Source organism: Canis lupus, chromosome 17, assembly GCF_003254725.2.
Source record: "Canis lupus dingo isolate Sandy chromosome 17, ASM325472v2, whole genome shotgun sequence".
NCBI lineage: Eukaryota > Metazoa > Chordata > Mammalia > Carnivora > Canidae > Canis > Canis lupus.
In genome coordinates this window covers 58,568,200-58,585,999 of record NC_064259.1, presented here as the reverse complement: position 1 = coordinate 58,585,999, position 17,800 = coordinate 58,568,200, and the positions used below count along the sequence as shown (strand labels likewise).

Below are 17,800 nucleotides of genomic sequence, written 5' to 3'. Positions count from 1 at the left end.
ACAGGGGCTCACATGGTCTGTGTTCTTTGCCCAGGTACAAAGTGGGATGCAAAGTCTGATTCCCGGGAAAGGGGGGAAGGGATACTCAGAGCTAGCTTTTTCGCTCCCGTTCTGTTCTCAGACTAAAAAAAATATACCTCTCTTGGCCACTTCCCATGGGTCTCCTCTCCTTCCTGTCCCTCCACCAGCCAGACTGCTAGGTGAGACACCAGGCAGTGAATTCCTCCCCAATCTGGAACTGCGGTTTGGATCCCTCCCTGTTCCTTCTCCCAGCCCACCCCCTGCTGGGTTTTGCTGGGTCGGAGGAGGCCACAGTATGGCAGTAAAGAGCCTGACCGGGTGGAAAGAAGACTGGGGAGGGGCTGCAACGGAAGATAGGGGGCCCGCTCCAGGGTTTGGCCCAGAAGAGAGCAGCTGTGTAGATCACATCCTAGAGAAGATGACAGTCAGCTTTGGGATTTATGTGGTTGGGTACAGGACTGCTTTGAGGCAGGAAGAATGGGGACCGGAGGGGTTGATGGGGAAAGAGGGTACAGCTGCCCGAAAAGAGCATCAGAAAGATCCGAGTCATTGCCATTAAGGGGAACAGAACCTCTTTTCCTTCCTGCTCTTTGAGTTACCAAAGAATATAAAAGGACTGTTAGAATCCTTATTATTTATGGATTGTGGGGTGGGAAGAATGAAAAAACTGAGAGGGTCCAGATGGGGGGTGGTGGTGGTGGTGGGGTGGTGGAGCTTATTTGGCTAAGTTCAAGTATGAGGCAGGAAGCAGCTTTGGTAAAGCTGATCCTAGGATGGCTGAGCTATGGGAATGGTCAGTGATGTTAATGCTAACACAGGATGGAACCTTCCCCATCCCCTGGGCTTCCCAAACAATATTCCTTTATACAACCCCATAAACTCTTACCCCAACAACCCCAAACCCTGAAATTTATCCTTGATTTCATAAACAAATCTTTATTTCCCAAAGTAACTCTAGTCCTACTGTGTGCGCCTCCCCCCCCATTCCTCCCAGGCTGTTGGTCTAATGGGACTTAAGTAGGGACTTCCTACTCCTGTTTCTCTCCCCCCTTGTCCCTCAGGCTTCACATGTAGGAGTATATGGGTAGGAGTAGGTAAAGCTTGGTCACCACAATGGGGTCAGACTATGTCTTTGAATGCCTTCAATCTGGAACTTGGTCCTGATTTGCAGTTTCCCTCCTTTGATAACATTCAATCATTAAACTGATATTTCATGAGTCTACTATGGGCCAGGCACTGGGGATAGAGAGTGAGCACCACAGAAAAGATTAAAAGATTCTTGTCCTTGCTGAGCTGGAATACAGGATCAAATTCAGGCACCCTAGTTCCTACTTTTCAGCGATCCTGTAGGGATGCTGGAACTCACAACTTCAAATTAACTATTAAAGGAGAGCCCTGGGACAGCCCTGGTGGTTCAGCGGTTTAGCGCCGCCTTCAGTCCAGGGTGTGATCCTGGAGACCCATGATCAAGTCCCGTGTCGGGCCCCCTGCATGGAGCCTGCTTCTCCCTCTGCCTGTCTCTCTGCCTCTGTGTGTGTGTGTGTGTGTGTCTCATGAGTAAATGAATAAAAATCTTAAAAAAAAAAATAAAGGAGATCCCTTCTTGGGGTGCCTGGGTGGCTCAGTGGTTGAGTATCTGCCTTTGGCTAAGGTGGTGATCCTGGGGTCCTGGGATCGAGTTCCGCATTGGGCTTCCTGAGAGGAGCCTGCTTCTCCCTCTGCCTATGTCTCTGCCTCTCTCTCTGTGTGTCTCTCATGAATAAATAAATAAAATCTTAAAAAAAAAAGAGCCCTCCTTTACAAAACCATTAGGATTCAAGCTGAGGTTGACATTCTTTTTTTACTTTTACATTTTTACAGCTTTAATGAGTTAGAATAATTGACATTCAATAAATGCATGTATTTAAAAGTGTACAGTTTGGTAAGTTCTGACATATGTATATACCCATAAAACCATCACACAGCAAACATATCTGGGGCCCCTGGGTGGCTCAGTCAGCTAAGCATCCTCCTTCAGCTCAAGCCAAGATCCTGGGGTCCTGAGATTGAGCCCCACATGGACTCCCTGCTTAGCCGGGAGCCTGCTTCTCCCTCTCTCTCTCTGCCTCTGCTCCCTTCTCGTGCTCTCTCTCTCTCAAATAAGTAAATGAAATCTTTTTTTAATAAAAAGATAATGAACTTATCTATCACTCCCAAAGAATCCCCCCTTCTCTTTTTTTATCCTCTCAATCGTCCTTCTCTCCAAATCACTGAAATTTCTATGAGATATACAAACTAATTCATAGTAACTTTTGACCTAGAGGACTGAACACAACAACAACAACAACAACAACAACAACAACAAAAAACAAGCTCTGGGCCTGATGAAAACTCAAGTGTTGGAAGGGGCAGTTGGTATTTTTTTTTTTTTTTTTTTTAGATTTTGTTTATTTGACAGAGAGAACAAGTAGGGGGAGCAGCAGAAGCACACGCCCTGCTGAGCAGTGAGCCTACTGCAGGGCTTGATCCCAGGACCCTGACCTGAACCAAAGGCAGAGACTTAACCAACTATGCCACCTAGACACTCTGGCAGCTAAGACTTAGAATCAAATACTTGAGCTTGAGTTTAGCTTGGTCTTACCTGGGAGTAGGGAGTATAGCAACAGGGAAAGAACCTGAGTGTCAGGAGAGGGTACACATCTTCCCTATGGACAAAATCCACAAAGTAGTTGGTCATGGTCCAATTCAACAGGTATCTGAGGAGGTTGCTAGGCTGGTACCTTCATTCTTGTGGCTTGGGTAGGGTCTCATGGGAAGGATTATACTGAAGGTTTAAGCTATATGAGAGGGTTATTCATGTTATTTATTATTACTTTAATGCCAATTATAGGTTTAACTGTCTTGCTGCCACTGCTAGACCAAGAGCTCCTGAAAAGCTTTTTATCTCCTCAGCACCTAACAATCTCTGAACAGCATTCAAATGTTTGTTGAACAAATGACATAATGGCTTAGGTCCCAGCCAACTAACCTAAAATGCTGAGTTTTTCCAGTATGTAGTTTGGGTAAACTGCCCTAATTTTGGTGCTTGAATTGGTACCTGCATGTGAGTGATCAGCCTGGTTGAGAATGGCCTCTCTGGGGATGCCTGGGTGGCTCAGTGGTTGAACATCTGTCTTCAGTTCAGGTCGTGATCCTGCGACCCCGGGAATCGAGTCTAGTCTCGCATAAGGCTCCCGGCAGGAAGCCTGCTTTTCCCTCTGTGTCTGTCTTTCATGAATAAGTAAATATATATATTTTATTATTATCTTTTATTTATGATAGAGAGAGAGAGAGAGAGAGAGAGAGAGAGAGAGAGAGGCAGAGAGAGAAGCAGGCTCCATGCACCGGGATCCCGACGTGGGATTCGATCCTCGGTCTCCAGGATTGCGCCCCGGGCCAAAGGCAGGCGCCAAGCCGCTGCGCCACCGAGGGATCCCTATTTTAAAGAGAATGGGGTCTCTGGAAGGGCAAAGGAAGAAAAGTAGGCAATTCATAGACGGGCAGAAAGACGACTGTTTTGGGAAGAAAACCTCCCCTTTGTTCACCTTCAGCCCCACCAAAGGCGTGGGGTCTCCGGCGACGGTCTGAGTATTTGGGGTAGGGGGTGAGGGACCACAGGGAGACTTGGGGCTTAGGTCCACTTTAGATTCTAGCAGCCCAGGCTTTCCCCCAGGGAGAGGAGTCTCGTTCCAAGTAGGAACCTCTCCAGGCGGCCAGATCCCAGTCGGCCCGGCCTTCCTCGCAGCATGATCACGCCGGGCGGGCAGAGCAGCGCAAGGGGCCGGAGCAACAGTGAGCAGGTTGAGTCCCCAGAACGTCCTCCCTTCCCACCCGTTCGCTCACGCACCCTTTCAAGGAGTTAAGCTCCGGGCGCGGGTCTCGGAGCCCCTCCCCTCCCCGCTTCCGACCCCGCCCCCGCCCCCGCCCCCGCCTCCGCGGTCCTGGCGGGCTCACCCGGAGGGGGCGGCCCCAGCCCCAGCGCCGGGCCGGGCGGAGCTCGCGTCCGGGCGGAGCTGCCGCTGCAGCGTCCAGCTGCCGGACCGACCGACCTCCAGCCTTGCAGCCCCCCCACCTCCCCGGCCCACCCTCCGAGCCTCCCGAGCCCCCTCCCCGCTCCCCGCAGCTGTGCTGGTAAGTCCCGCTCGTCGCACCAAACTTTTTTGCTGCGGAGTTTGAGTCCTGCCGCGGGACCCCAGGCAGCACTGTAGTTGGTTGGCCGGGAGGGGGGTGGGGGTGGGGGTGGGGGTGGGGGTGGGGGTGGGGGGCGAGGAATCGAGAGCAGCCGTCCTGACCGTCACCACTGCACAGCTTCTCCGAAGCGGGTCAGATCTCACCCGTTCCCCGAGTTGGTAGAACTCTTGACTTGAGCTGGTTAAACTCGTCGAGGAGGAGATGACGGTGTCTGCTCCAACTTCGCCACCCCTCCCCCATTTCTCTAAGATTGAGCAGTTCTCGCTACTTTCCCCCCGTATTTCAAGTGTCTCTGGCTCTCTAAAAGCTCACCCCCTCCCAGTCCCGGCGTGGCAGAGCCCTCCCTCGGGCGCTGCGGGCCCGCCTCCCCTTCCTCACCCCCGGGGACCCTCCGCTCTGGCACCCCAGCCGGAGCCGCGCAGGGGCTGGGTCGGGCGGAGGGAGGGGCCGAGGCCGGGGCCTGTCCGGAGCCGGGCGGGCGGGGCCGGGAGGGGAGGCGCAGGGGCCGGGCGGGGCGGAGCAGGCGGCCTTTGCGGCGGGCGCCGGGGTGGGGAGTTGCGCGCCGGTCCCTGGGCCTGGGCTCGGGCTCGGGCTCGGGCGCCGGCGATGTCTCAAGATGGCGGAGCTGGGCGAGTTAAAGGTACCGGCCCCCTCCCCCAGCCCCGTGTGGACTGCGCCCGCGGAACGCCGAGTCTGGGAGGCGACCGAGCCCGGGTGCCGAGGGCTCGGCGGGGGCGGGGGGCGCGGAGACGTGGCGGAGACCGGCTGCCCGAGCGGGAGCCGAGCGGCGGCGGGAGCGGACCGGGCTGCCACGGGCTCGGGGGCGGGGCCGCGGGGCAGATGCAGGGGTGGGGCCGAGGGGAATTGCCGCTGTCGGGGGCCGAGGCGCAGGGGGCGGGGACGCGGGGGTACGGGTCGGACTCGGTGGTCGGGGCGGGTGCCCGAGGAAGGCCGAGGTCCCAGCTGCCGCGGGGGCGCGGGGGGCGAGTCACCGAGGCCGCGAGACGCGACAGTAGGGGGCAGATGCGGGGCTGGGACGCGGGCAGAGGTGCGGAGGCGCCCGCGCGGTGCCGCCGAGGGGATGGCAGCTCTGGGGCTGCCGCGGGCTTCCGAGCCTCGGGAGCACCGCGGGCGGCGGAGATCCCGGGGGCGGGGCCGCGCGGGCTGCGGGTTCGAGGGCGGCGAGGAAGCCGCTGCCCTGGTGGATCGGTCTTTGGGCTTAGGTACAGGAGTGTGAGGCTGTGGGATGGAAAGGGGACGTTCTTGACAAAGCTAACGGAGAACTGAAAACCGGACAGAGGAAATGAGGGTGGGAGAAAGGTAGATGGGCCAGTTTTTCACCGCATTCCTCAAAAGGGGCCCGAAGCCAGGGAGGCTCCTGGGAGGGGGCGACTCGTGGACGGCTGGCAGAGCCCGCCCGTGACAGGGCTCCCGGGGAGTCACGGAGGGTGTCCTTTTGCGAGAGAGCGAGCGTGTGGTGCCCGCCTACTGCCACACAGGCTTGAGGGTACCCCTATCGGAGGACATCTCACAGAACCTTAAAAAAACCACTGGGTTCATCCCCCTGCCTCCTGGCTTTGTTCTGCCTTTTGAAATGGAGCCGTAGTCTTTGGCGGGCTAGTCCCTGGGTCCAGCTGCCCCAGGAGAACTTGCAGGTCTGCCCCCAGGCTGGGAAGGCGCCCCAGCCTTCTCATCTCCCCAGGGCCCCTGCTTACAGCTTAGCCCTCTCCTCTCCCACGGCTATGGGGGGGGGGGGGGATTACTTATTTTCTCTATGTAGGAGAGAAACAGGATATTAGTTCCTGGCAGATGGAGTAAACAGGTAAACAAGAAAGTAACCCTGGACTGGGTGATTTACTATGAACCCCTTTGCCCCAAGTTTTGGTCGCTTATCTCCTAGAAGAATAGGACTGAGGGAAGGGTGTTGATGCTTACAAAGGATTTGGGGGGAAGTTACAAGCATTGAACCCTGACCTGAAAACCCTGGCCACAGACGCTTCAGAGGCTTGGGGAAAATAGCTGAGGTGGCTTGAAGTGTTGGGAGGGGTGTGCCATGGTGCACAATCCTCTGGCCACCTGCCCCCTTTCTTCCCTGTGGGGCTGTCTGGCCTGATTCCTCTTCTCCCCCTCCTTCTCCCTGTCTCCTACCCTCTTTCCAGGAGGCTGGGTTGGGTCTGAGAGTCTGAGAAAGGGCAGGAGAGGAGATAAGCTGCTTAAAGGAGCGTCTAGGCTCAAGGCAGGGTTGGAAGTAGGAGGCCACAGTGGACTCGGAGGTGTGCCTGTGGATGGCTTGCTGCCTGCACCCTGCCCCACCTGGCCAGCTTACAGGCACGGGGAGATAGGGTTACTCAGGCTCTGGGGGGGGGGCAGTGGTAAGGTTGACCTGAGGGCTGCTGAATGGGACTGAGATGTCCCTTTGGCCAGATTGGCTGTCCGGCTGTAATCACTGGCTGCAAAGCATATTTCTCTTGGGGAGGGGGGCGGGGGAGGCACTGCCTCTTTGGCAGTATTCTCAAATGTCTCTGTTCTCTGCAGCACATGGTGATGAGCTTCCGGGTGTCTGAGCTTCAGGTTCTGCTGGGCTTTGCTGGCCGGAACAAGAGTGGACGAAAGCACGAACTCCTGGCCAAGGCCCTGCACCTGCTCAAGTCCAGCTGTGCCCCCAGCGTCCAGATGAAGATCAAGGAGCTTTATCGCCGACGCTTTCCCCGGAAGACCCTGGGCCCCTCTGATCTCTCCCTCCTCTCTCTGCCCCCTGGCCCCCCTCCTGTCGGCTCCCCTGGCCCTCTTACTCCCATTCCCCCTGCCCTCTTGGCCCCTGGCACGCTGCTGGGCCCCAAGCGTGAGGTGGACATGCACCCTCCTCTGCCCCAGCCTGTGCACCCTGATGTTACCATGAAACCATTGCCCTTCTATGAAGTCTATGGGGAGCTCATCCGGCCCACCACCCTCGGTATGGCTCTGCCTCCTCCATCTTCCTGAATCTTACCTCTTGCCCAAGCCTTGGGCTTTAGTCCTGTGGGATCAGTGGCCTGGGATGGGGGTAGCGTCTGTGGCTGCCTGTCATGGGCTCAGGAGTAACTGCTCCTTTGTATCCTCAGCGTCCACTTCTAGCCAGCGGTTTGAAGAGGCACACTTTACGTTTGCCCTCACACCCCAGCAAGTGCAGCAGATTCTCACATCCAGGTACCTCTCTTCCCACCCTCCTACCTCTGACCTGGGGTGGTTATCCCGGGACTCTGCTCTCTGCCTTTCTTCTCGTCTGTCCTCGTCTCCTGCCTGTCCATCCTTCTGCACCTGTGTCATCTCTCATTCTCTTGTGCATCTCTTCTCTATCTCTGGGACACGTAACTGTTTCTCTGTCTATTCAGCCTGGCCCTCTGGGGGCCACATCCTGACATGTTTCCCTCTCCTCCCTGTCATAGAGAGGTTCTTCCAGGAGCTAAATGTGACTATACTATCCAGGTGCAGCTCAGGTGAGTTGATCCTCCCGCCTCCTTCCCTGCTGGGCTTCCACTGGGGGTGGGAATGAAATAAGGGTATGTCGGACACTGCTAGGAGATAGCCCTGCTGTGCTACGTCCACCCTGACCCTGGGACTCTTGTGGGTGCTGAGGGCTACAGATACAGAGATCTGTGACTGGCTGACTGAGGTTCCCTGCCTTTCTGTCAGCTTCAACTCAAGAGACTACCTCCCCCACCCTTTCATCTTTTCTTCTCTTACCAGATTCTGTCTCTGTGAGACCAGCTGCCCCCAGGAGGATTATTTTCCCCCCAACCTCTTTGTCAAGGTCAATGGGAAACTGTGCCCCCTGCCGGTAAATGCTCTTCCCTTCTTCTGGCAGTAACCCCTTCCCTCTTTCAGTTCTTAAATGTTAAATACAAACGTATTAATGAAGAGATGTGTGTAGCACAGTGCCTGGTACATAGTAGGTACTCAGCGTATTGAGTGATGGATACAATCTAGAGGATACTAAGATAGGGTTGATGCACAAGGGTTCTGTCAGAACCCAGAGGAAGCACATCAGTTCAACCCAAAGGTTCAGGGAAGATTTCTCTGAAGTGATGACCTCAGAGCTGAAAGTTAGAAGTAGTGGGGCAACCCTATTCTTCCTCCTCAGGAGCTCAGTGAGTGGGTTTCTATTTCCCTGGTCAATAAATAAGCTCTCCTTTCTCCCCAGGAATGAACCCCACACACAACCCTAGATAGTGCTTCAGTTTTGTGAGTCACTGAATGGGTCCCCATGTCCCTGGTCAGTGAGTGAGCTGGTCTTCCTTCCAGGAAGTGAGTAACCTGAGACAAGATGTCTTGACCAGCCCCTCCCTTCCCTAGGGTTACCTTCCTCCTACCAAGAATGGGGCTGAGCCCAAAAGGCCTAGCCGCCCCATCAACATCACACCTCTGGCTCGACTCTCAGCCACTGTTCCCAACACCATCGTGGTCAACTGGTCATCTGAGTTTGGACGGGTGAGCAGGGCTGGGGCAGGGAGCCTGGAGAAGCCTGCAGGGGGTGAGGGGCATCGTCCAGTGTCCTGGGTTGGGAAAACATCTTCCTCTTTATGGGTCTTTCTGCCTTAACCCGTTGTCTCTGATCCTCATGGGACAAAGGATTGGGGTGGTGGTGGTGGTGGTGGTGGTGGTGGTGGTGGCTGCGAGGAGCAGAGCAGAGGCTAACTGTCTCCCCCTACCTCCAAGTAGAACTATTCCTTGTCTGTGTACCTGGTGAGGCAGTTGACTGCAGGGACCCTTCTACAAAAACTGAGAGCAAAGGGTATCCGGAACCCAGACCACTCTCGGGCACTGAGTAAGTAACATCCTGCCCCTCTTTCCCGCTCTGATTTGGATCCAAGTCTTCCTGGTCCTCCAGCTTTTAAAACCAAACCCATTCCCCTCTTGTGACAAGTATCCCTCACGTCTCACCTGAACCCCAATCCTCCCCCTATCCCCTTACTAATCTTCATGGTTGAGAAGTTAGCGGACTCCCAGGCACTGAGTGATATCCTTGCATTCTCAGTTATACATCTGCTTTGCACCTCACAGACCCTGTCTCCAGCCCTGCTGGGATATGGCTTCTTTAGACTGGAAGAGTCTTAAGGATCATGTAATGTAACTCTCTTATGCCTCAGTTCCCTCTAAGTCATCTCTGCCAAAGTGTCACCCAGCTTTATTTAAGCATCTTCAGGGATGGAGAAATCTCTCCTTCACACCCAGTCTTCATGTGATATCCTACTGGCCTCAAAGACCACCCCCATATGACATCCCATTGGCCCCCAAAGGCACTCTACCCAGCTGCTTCTCAGCCAGAGCCATCTGCTGCTGGCCTCACCACCTCCTAGGCTTCATCTCCAGCTCTGCTGACCCCATGGCTCTGGTCTCATTCTTGTTTCAGTCAAGGAGAAATTGACCGCTGACCCAGACAGTGAGGTGGCCACTACAAGTCTCCGGGTGTCACTCATGTGCCCGGTAGGTACAAGGGAGATGAGAAGGGGGAGGGAGGTTGGGTTTAACTCTGGACCCAGTTGAGGGTTCCTAGGGCTACCAGAGTGAGACTTCCGGGAATATAGGGACTCTGAGCAGAGAATTTGTCTCTTCTCAGCTAGGGAAGATGCGCCTGACAGTCCCTTGTCGTGCCCTCACCTGCGCCCACCTGCAGAGCTTCGATGCTGCCCTTTATCTACAAATGAATGAAAAGAAGCCAACATGGACATGTCCTGTGTGTGACAAGAAAGCTCCTTATGAATCTCTTATCATTGATGGGTAGGGTCGCTCTGCATTCTGCTTCCTTTTACCTAGGACATCCACTAGGAATCCCCATCTATGTATCAGGAGACCTTCTTTCCCTCCCCTCCCATGAACCCCAACGTTTTTTTTTTTTTTAAGATTTTATTTATTTATTCATGAGAGACAGAGAGAAAGGCAGAGACACAGGCAGAGAGAGAAGCAGGCCCCACACAGGGAGCCCAACATGGGACCCGATCCTGGGTCTCCAGGATCAGGCCCTGGGTGGAATGCAGCGCTAAACCGCTGAGCCACCTGGGCTGCCCTGAACCCCAACTCTTAACCTATCAGTCCTTTTATAATATACAGTTGACCCTTGAACATGGGTCCACTTATATACAGAGTTTTTTTTCAGTGCAGTATAGCAAATATAAATATATCTTCTTTATGATTTTCTTAATATTTTCTTTTGTCTAGCTTACTGTATTATAAGAATACAGTATGTAATACACATGACATATATTAATTGACTTGATATTATCAGTAAGGCTTCTGGTTAAAAAAAAAGTTTTGGGGGGAGTTAAAAGTTATTCACGGATTTTTTTTTTTTTTAAAGATTTATTTATTTATTAGAGACACAGAGAGAGAGAGAGAGGCAAAGGGAGAAGCAGGCCCCATGCAGGGAGCCCGACGTGGGACTCGATCCCAGGTCTCCAGGATCACGCCCTGGGCTGAAGGCGGCGCTAAACCGCTAAGCCACCCGGGCTGCCCGGAATTTTTTTTTTTTTTTAAGATTTTATTTATTCATGAGAAACAGAGAGAGGCAGAGACATAGAAAGAGGGAGAAACAGGCTCCCCACCGGGAGCCAGATATGGGACTTGATCCCTGGACCTGGGACCACACCTGGAGCTGAAGGCAGACACTCAACTTCTGAGCCTCCCAGGCGTCCCATGGATTTTTTTTTTTTTTTTTTTAAGATGTAAAGACTTTCCTTAAAAAAAAAAAAATTTTTTTTTCTTTCTTTCCTTTAGAGAGAGAGTGTGAATGGGCATGTGTATTTGGGGGGGGAAGGGGGGATGGGGCAGAGGGAGAAAGAATCCTAAGCAAGCTCCACACCTAGAGCAGATCCTGACATAGGGGCTCTCTCCTACGACCCTGAGATCATGACCTGAGCCGAAATCAAGAGTTGGATGCTCAACTGACTGCACAAGCTAGGTGCCCCTATCCATGGATTTTTGATTGCGTGTGGGATCAGTGCTCATACCCCCATGTTGTTCACGGTCAACTGTATATATTTCTAACAGTATGGATTTACTGCGTTAGGCATCGTGCTGCGCACTCTGCATGCCTCATCTCATGGAATCCTCATAATTAACATTGTGAGAGGAGTATGGTTATTACAGGTGAGGAAGCTGAGACTTAGATTATCTTGCTTAAAGTTCTGATTGTTAGTAAGTGGCAGAGTCAATGTATTGAACTGATACAATGTATCTCATAGAACCTGACCTCCCCACTGAGCCCAGCAGGAAAGTTCTTTTGAGGGTCTGGATGTACTGGTCTAGCTGGTCCTAACCCCCATCTAGAGCCTAAATTATGGTCCTCTCCTCATTCTTAGTGCCCTCTTTGAGACGGTTTATGGAGTTCTGCATCTCTGTCCCTTTTGTCTTGTCACAAGTACTATATGAAACGTGCTTAGAATGTATTTTTTGTAAAACTTAGCATTTAAAGTTAAAAGCCCTTTTATAAACCTTAGTTTACTCTTTTCCTTTAAAAAAAAAAAAGATTTTATTTATTTATTCATGAGAGAGAGAGGCAGAGACACAGGTAGAGGGAGAAGCAGGCTCCATGTTGGGAGCCTGACACGGGACTCGATCCTAGGACTCCAGGATCATGCCCTGGGCCAAAGGCAGGCGCTAAACCGCGGAGCCACCCAGGAATCCCATTTATTTATTTCCAACAACTCAAGAGAGTTGAATAGGGTGAATAATGTCTCTATTTTACAGATGAGGAAACAGGTTCAGGAAGGTGAGTCCCAGAACTCCCTGGCTACTGTTCCCAGCCATCTCCTAGCCCCATGAATTCTCATCTCTTCCCTTCCCCCAGCTTATTCATGGAGATACTTAATTCCTGTTCGGATTGTGATGAAATCCAGTTCATGGAAGATGGATCCTGGTGCCCCATGAAACCCAAGAAGGAGGCATCTGAGGTTTGCCCCCCGCCAGGGTATGGGCTGGATGGTGAGTGACCCCCTGTCCCCCATCTGAATTACATCTCTGATGGCCTCTTCTCTGAGACACAGTCCTCTTACCACCCACAGGCCTCCAGTACAGCCCAGTCCAAGAGGGCAATCCATCAGAGAATAAGAAGAAGGTTGAAGTTATTGACTTGACAATAGAGAGTTCATCAGATGAGGAGGACCTGCCCCCGACCAAAAAGCACTGTCCTGTCACTTCGGCTGCCATCCCGGCTCTACCTGGAAGCAAAGGGTAGGAGGAGATAGGCTGAGTCCACAGCAGAAGGGGCAGAAGAAGAAGTCGAATGCTTTCTGAGCCCCAGACAGACCCTGGGGCAGAGAGGGAACTCAGGAGGCTGAGCTGGGTGAGGGCATCTGTGGTTCGCTGGCTGCCCCAGCTCCTCCTCTCTCCTCACAGAGTCCTGACATCTGGTCACCAGCCATCTTCGGTGCTCCGGAGCCCTGCTATGGGCACTCTGGGTGGGGATTTCCTGTCCAGTCTCCCGCTACATGAGTACCCACCTGCTTTCCCACTGGGGGCCGATATCCAAGGTAGGACACCGATCACAAGGTGGGCTGTACCCTCCACATCTGCCCCCAAACCAGATCAGAACCCCTGCTCCTTTTCAAAGCCTTCTGGCTCTCTTGCAAGGGGCTTCTTTGTTTTTTGTTTTGTTTTGCTTTTGGCTGTGAAGGGGTCAGACAGGAGATTGATTCTGGTTTTTCTTTTCCTATCAGGTTTAGATTTATTCTCTTTCCTTCAGACCGAGAGTCAGGTAAGTGGTCCCTGCCCCCATGAAGATGTCAGATCTCTGAAACGTCCTTTTTAGGCACTAAGGGGCCCCTCCCCACCTGTCATTTTCCCCTGAGACCTAAACCTGCTCTGTGAGGGAAGGCAGGGGCTGGAGGAGGAGGATGTGGGGTGGGAGGGTAGTTTATTTCCCTCCTAGGCCCTACTGGCGCTTCTTCAGATTCTCACCCATGTCTCTTGGATCCCCTATTACTCTTCTGTCTCCAGACTTTTTAGAATTCTGCCCCTGACTGCTCCCCCGCCCCCACGCACCCCTGTGCACTTGAGTGCCATGCCTGCCCCAGCCGGACATTCCATGCATTTCAGACGCCCACAAGGCCAAGAACCTAGCAAGCTGGAGGGGCTGTCTCAAGGCAGGGAGTCTGGGTAGGGTAGGGGTGGGGCAGGGAAGTAGGGGAAAGAGAGAGTCTTCTCCTGTTTCTCAGAGGATACCTGGGGATCCAGAGGGTTTGATTTATCCTGGGATATTTCTGAGATGAGTGATTGGGAGGCAGGTGAAGTCAGGGGAAAATCTGAAACTGTGCCCTTGCCTCCCCCCAGCACTATGGTCCCTCCGTCATCACCTCGCTAGATGAACAGGATGCCCTTGGCCACTTTTTCCAGTACCGAGGGACGCCCTCCCACTTCCTGGGCCCACTCACCCCCACATTGGGGAGCTCTCACCGCAGCGGCACTCCAGCACCCCCTTCTGGCCGCGTCAGTAGCATCGTGGCCCCTGGGGGGCCCTTGAGGGAGGGGCCTGGAGGAGCCTTGTCCGCGGGTCCCTCTTTAACTGGCTGCCGGTCAGATATCATTTCCCTGGACTAAGTCCCCCGGATGATGGAAACTTCACTGCCACCCAACACTGAGCACGTTCGCTGTGGGTCCGGACTCCTGGCCACTCTGACCTCCCAGGGGGCTTTGGCCAAAGGTCAGAAAGACCTTCATGGATACCTGTTTTTGGCCTTCCCTCAGCCTGACAAGGCCAGCACCCAAAGGGTTAATATTTAACCTCTTTTTAAGGACATTTGGGTTCTATTTTTGGAAATGTTCTTTAGATGGCTGGCACATTCCTCTGGGTACCTTAACCTAGGCAGTGGGAGGCACACAGGATGGGGTGTGAGGTGGGGGAAGGGCCGAATCTGCTAGAGCCTCGTGGAGCAAGGGCGTCTCTCTTGTCCCCTAGATGCCTTCTTTTCCCCAAACCTATGGTTCTGTTCCTTCCCCACAGCCATTGTCTCTTCGTGTCCATTCCGTTCTCTTTGGCCAAACAGACAAGTGGAGAAGCTGAGGCAGGCAGACACACGGACAGAGAACTCTATTTTGGGTTGCAGATTTTTTTTTTTTTGTACATAAACGAGAAAAACCAAAATACTCCAAAGATGATTTCCCCTGCTCCTTACTTCCCAGTATGACTGAGGAGGAGATAAGGCCTTAGCCCTGATCCCCAGGGGGTTTGGGAGCAGGGCCTGGCCAATTACCCAGGTCTTTCTCTATTTATATATTTAAGTTCACAATGTTTCATATGCTGACCAGCTTGGGGCATGAGCTTGGAGAGGCCCACAGCCTCGTGGTTCGGTCTGGCTCATTCTGCACCTTTCCTGGGAGGTGGGAGGACCCTCATGCCCTCCCTATTCTCCTTTTTCAGGTTCCTCCAGGGCCTAGGACTTATGTTGTAATTTTACTTTTTATTCTCAAAGTTGTAGCAAAGTTATTACCCATAATAAAGGTTGTGAATGTCTGGGAGTGTCTTGGAGGTGGGCTGAGGAGGGGATTATGTACTTCGTTTTCCAGAGCCCTGGGTTGGGGGCAGGGGCCCCATGTTCTGTTCTTCCTTGCAGGCCCTGGGTCCATTTGCACATGGTAGGGGTGTCCCACTGGGGGTTTCCAGGAGCATTTGTCCCCCCCCCCCCATCTCCCTCCCAGACCATTCAACCCAATGCTGCAGAACCCTCAAGTCTTTTGCCCTTACCTGCCCAGATGCTGCAGCCAGAGCCGGAGGGCAAACTTGGTCCCAGTGCTGACCCTCTCTTTGCCTTCAGCTGTGGTTGGGGTTGTCCGCAGCAGCGTAGACATAGGCAAGGCCAGAGGTCGAGTTCCTCCATCTTCCTCTAGTTCCACTGCACTGCATAGTAACAGCTCCTGTCTGGATTGTGCCTTGTGGCCTAGCCCTCTTCATGGAACCCTCCCAACCACAGCAGAAGGGTGGGTGGATGTTCACCTCATTTCGCAGAAAGGAACAGGTTCAAGGAAGGTTAAATGATTTGCCCCTCTGGGAGAGTGGGACTCAAGCCCAGTTAGAACTAGCCAGTTGGAGCAGGAACCCTTGGAGTTGGATGGACAGTGTCTTTGATCTCTTGTGCCCCTTTCATCATCAGCTGGCCAACACACTCCCACAACACAAAATCCGCCACACACACCCCCACAGCCCCTACCCCAAGGAGGAGTTAGAAATTGAACTTCTCAATGAGTATGTGTTGGTGTGCTGGAGGGTCAGGCAAAAGCTCTTACAGGACAGAGGGTGGTAGCTCCTGCGGCAGATGCCTGGGTGTCTCTGTGCCATCCTCTGTGGCAGCCACTGCAGCTGCTACATCTGGTCCCAGCCACATAAAGGCACTCACCTCACTTGGGTTTGGTTGGATCCGGGCCTGGGGAGACATGTAGACCCCTTAGCCATGGCCTCCCTAGGAGGCCTGTTCTTGATCACAGCCTACGCACAGGTGGAATGGACATAGACTTGGGGCAGGGGCAAGGGGAGAGGCTATTGGATTTCTTGGTTATCTCTGATGCTACCCCCCCCCCCCCCCCCACCACCACCACCTTAGTCACAGAACCCTTCTGCTTGGGTCTCAGCCGGCATTTCCTTCCTACACTGCCAGCCCTACCTGCAGCTGCTGTTGTGACTCCTGGGAGACCACGAGTAGATAGAGAATGATGTGATGGTATTTGGGGAGACCCCAGCTGAGCCTAGGAGGGTAGGCAGACTAAGAGAGAATACAGCAAAAATGAGAACTTCCTCTCTCTTTTTGAGACTTTGTAAAGACAGCTAAAGAAGTGGAGGGTAGAGATGGTGTGGGAGGGACACAGGTGGGGATTGTGGGCTTGGGGACGCCAAACCACCCACCCACACTCAGTCGTTTCCCCAGTGGCCAAGGCGTGTCTGGCTGGTCTATAGGCTTTGGTGGATTCCAGGTTGTTGAGGGCTCTTGGTCAAATAAAGGAAGGGACCTTTTACAGGTTCCTGTCTCACCTCCCATAACCCCAAAGGGACCCAAGAGAATTGGCCCTGGGGCAGCTGTAGTCCACTCTCCTCCCAAAGCTCTCGGAGACCTCCATCCAACAGCTGTGAGAGAGAGAGAGGGCAGGTGGGAGAGGCTGATGCCTGACCCCTCCAGGTCCTTTGTTGCTCCTCTCAGTCCATACAGAGGCCTCTGCTTTCAGGGCAGGGGGAAGGTGGGGTTAGCAGATGGGTTACCTCTTCATCAAGTTCCACGTGACCACCTGCAACAACAGTGGGAGCGACGGTTAACTGGCGGTGTTCCTGGCCAGGAACCCCCGGGCACTGTTGGCGCTGCCCCTCCTCCGGTGGGCATAGAGGTCATGGAGGTCACCGGCACTCCTTGTGAAGAGGGGACCTACTGCATTTCTGGGCTTGCCTCTCTGCCCTCCTGAGACTGGGAATAGCACTGCTGGGTGAGGAGCCTCTTCCTTGGACTTGGGGATCTCGTTCTCAGGGCACTCACCTGGGGGTACCCAGAGGTTGGGAGAAACGCTGAGGGTGCTCGTCCTTCGGGTTAACAGGACAGTCTGGTCGCTGGACTGCAGAATGACGGCCACACCCGGGTCCACACCTCGATTCGTGGGCAGCTCGGCCGCCCGAGCCCCGAACTGCTGCTCCAGCGCCGCGAAAGGGCAGAACGGGGACCGCTGGCGGGGGTGGCCGTCTGAGTTAATACGGGCAGCACCGCGCGACGCGGGAGGAGGAGGTCGAGTCTGGGCGGCCCTTGCCCGCCCCCCGGCCTCTCGCGCCAGCTCCCGCCGACCTGCCCCGGGGCCCCGCTTCCCGACCTGCAGCGGAAGCCTGGTGGAAGCGCCCGGGAGTGGCTCGTCCGAAAGGACGAGTCGTCCTCGCTTCAAGCCGCAGTGCGTGCTCCACGGCCCAAGCCCTGGCCCGGCGCCCAGAAGGCGACACACACTGTGCGCGAAGCCGGGCGACTCCGCGCGCCCGGACAGGAGCAGCAGCACTCGCGTGGCGGCCATTGCGCAGCTCCGCCGCCCGCCCGGCGCCCCCTGCTGGCCGAGCGGCGCCGCCCCCCGGAGCGCTGGGCGGGGTCGGGGAAGCCGGGCGTTCGGTGCGCCCCGGGAGCCCGCAGAGCCGCGCGGGTCAGCCGTGGGGCCGTGCTAGTAAATGACAAAAAAAGCCTCTGGGTCCTCATCAGCCCCTTTTCTTCCCCTCTCCTCGGTTTAGGAGAGGGAAGCAGACTGGATGATTCTCAACTCCTATGTCACCTCCCACCAGCCCGGGGCTGAACCACTCTGCACACCTACCTGCTGTAGGAGGCATCACCTCGAATTCATCACATCTCCTTGCCAGACACCCGGGAAACCTTTTTGACCCCTTCTTTCTCACACAAATGGCAACCCAGTGCCCTAGATTCTACCTCCTTGAACTTTCTCAAATCCATGTCTTGCTCTTTAGCCTCCATGGTTCCTAGCCTTCCTCATATTCCGCCTGAGACAATATTGCCAGTCTCAAATAGTCCTTCTCTTACCAGTTCATTCTCTAGGGTACTTCCAGAGTGATCTTTCTCAAACACAAGGCTCATCG

General features: G+C 54.2%; 2 protein-coding genes and 1 long non-coding RNA gene across 14 annotated transcripts; 1 reads left to right on the top strand and 2 right to left on the bottom strand.

The window, feature by feature from the left end:
* Nucleotides 1–1,842: 1,842 nt before the first annotated feature.
* LOC118351228 (uncharacterized) lies at nucleotides 1,843–4,704 on the bottom strand. The gene is made up of 2 exons (XR_007402951.1): nucleotides 4,332–4,704; nucleotides 1,843–3,475 (listed from the first exon to the last, which is right to left on the bottom strand). It is a non-coding gene; the product is annotated as an uncharacterized LOC118351228 (long non-coding RNA).
* On the top strand, nucleotides 4,021–14,713 carry PIAS3 (protein inhibitor of activated STAT 3). 6 transcript variants are annotated; one of them, XM_049095615.1, is made up of 14 exons: nucleotides 4,021–4,170; nucleotides 6,766–7,183; nucleotides 7,332–7,416; nucleotides 7,656–7,706; nucleotides 7,957–8,047; nucleotides 8,563–8,697; nucleotides 8,929–9,034; nucleotides 9,620–9,693; nucleotides 9,827–9,987; nucleotides 12,053–12,186; nucleotides 12,267–12,435; nucleotides 12,601–12,734; nucleotides 12,921–12,958; nucleotides 14,204–14,713. In XM_049095615.1, the coding sequence occupies exons 2-14, from the start codon at nucleotides 6,769–6,771 to the stop codon at nucleotides 14,261–14,263; spliced, it is 1,653 nt and encodes a 550-aa protein (XP_048951572.1). In that variant the 5' UTR covers nucleotides 4,021–4,170; nucleotides 6,766–6,768; the 3' UTR covers nucleotides 14,264–14,713. The 6 variants fall into 6 exon arrangements, with proteins under 6 accessions (XP_048951572.1, XP_025309028.1, XP_025309030.1 ...); XM_025453243.3 differs by having other exon boundaries at nucleotides 13,534–14,713; XM_025453245.3 differs by lacking the exon at nucleotides 4,021–4,170 and adding an exon at nucleotides 4,751–4,870.
* NUDT17 (nudix hydrolase 17) lies at nucleotides 11,710–17,276 on the bottom strand. 7 transcript variants are annotated; one of them, XM_025453254.3, is made up of 8 exons: nucleotides 17,041–17,273; nucleotides 16,716–16,899; nucleotides 16,448–16,473; nucleotides 16,223–16,315; nucleotides 15,858–15,956; nucleotides 15,484–15,620; nucleotides 14,945–15,097; nucleotides 11,710–12,422 (listed from the first exon to the last, which is right to left on the bottom strand). In XM_025453254.3, exons 1-8 carry the CDS (start codon nucleotides 17,230–17,232, stop codon nucleotides 12,419–12,421), a joined length of 888 nt encoding a protein of 295 aa, XP_025309039.1. In that variant the 5' UTR covers nucleotides 17,233–17,273; the 3' UTR covers nucleotides 11,710–12,418. The 7 variants fall into 7 exon arrangements, 4 of the variants coding, with proteins under 4 accessions (XP_025309039.1, XP_025309037.1, XP_025309038.1 ...); XR_004806344.2 differs by having other exon boundaries at nucleotides 14,945–15,092; nucleotides 16,716–17,275; XR_004806345.2 differs by having other exon boundaries at nucleotides 15,594–15,620; nucleotides 16,716–17,275.
* Between the last annotated feature and the right edge of the window lie 524 nt (nucleotides 17,277–17,800).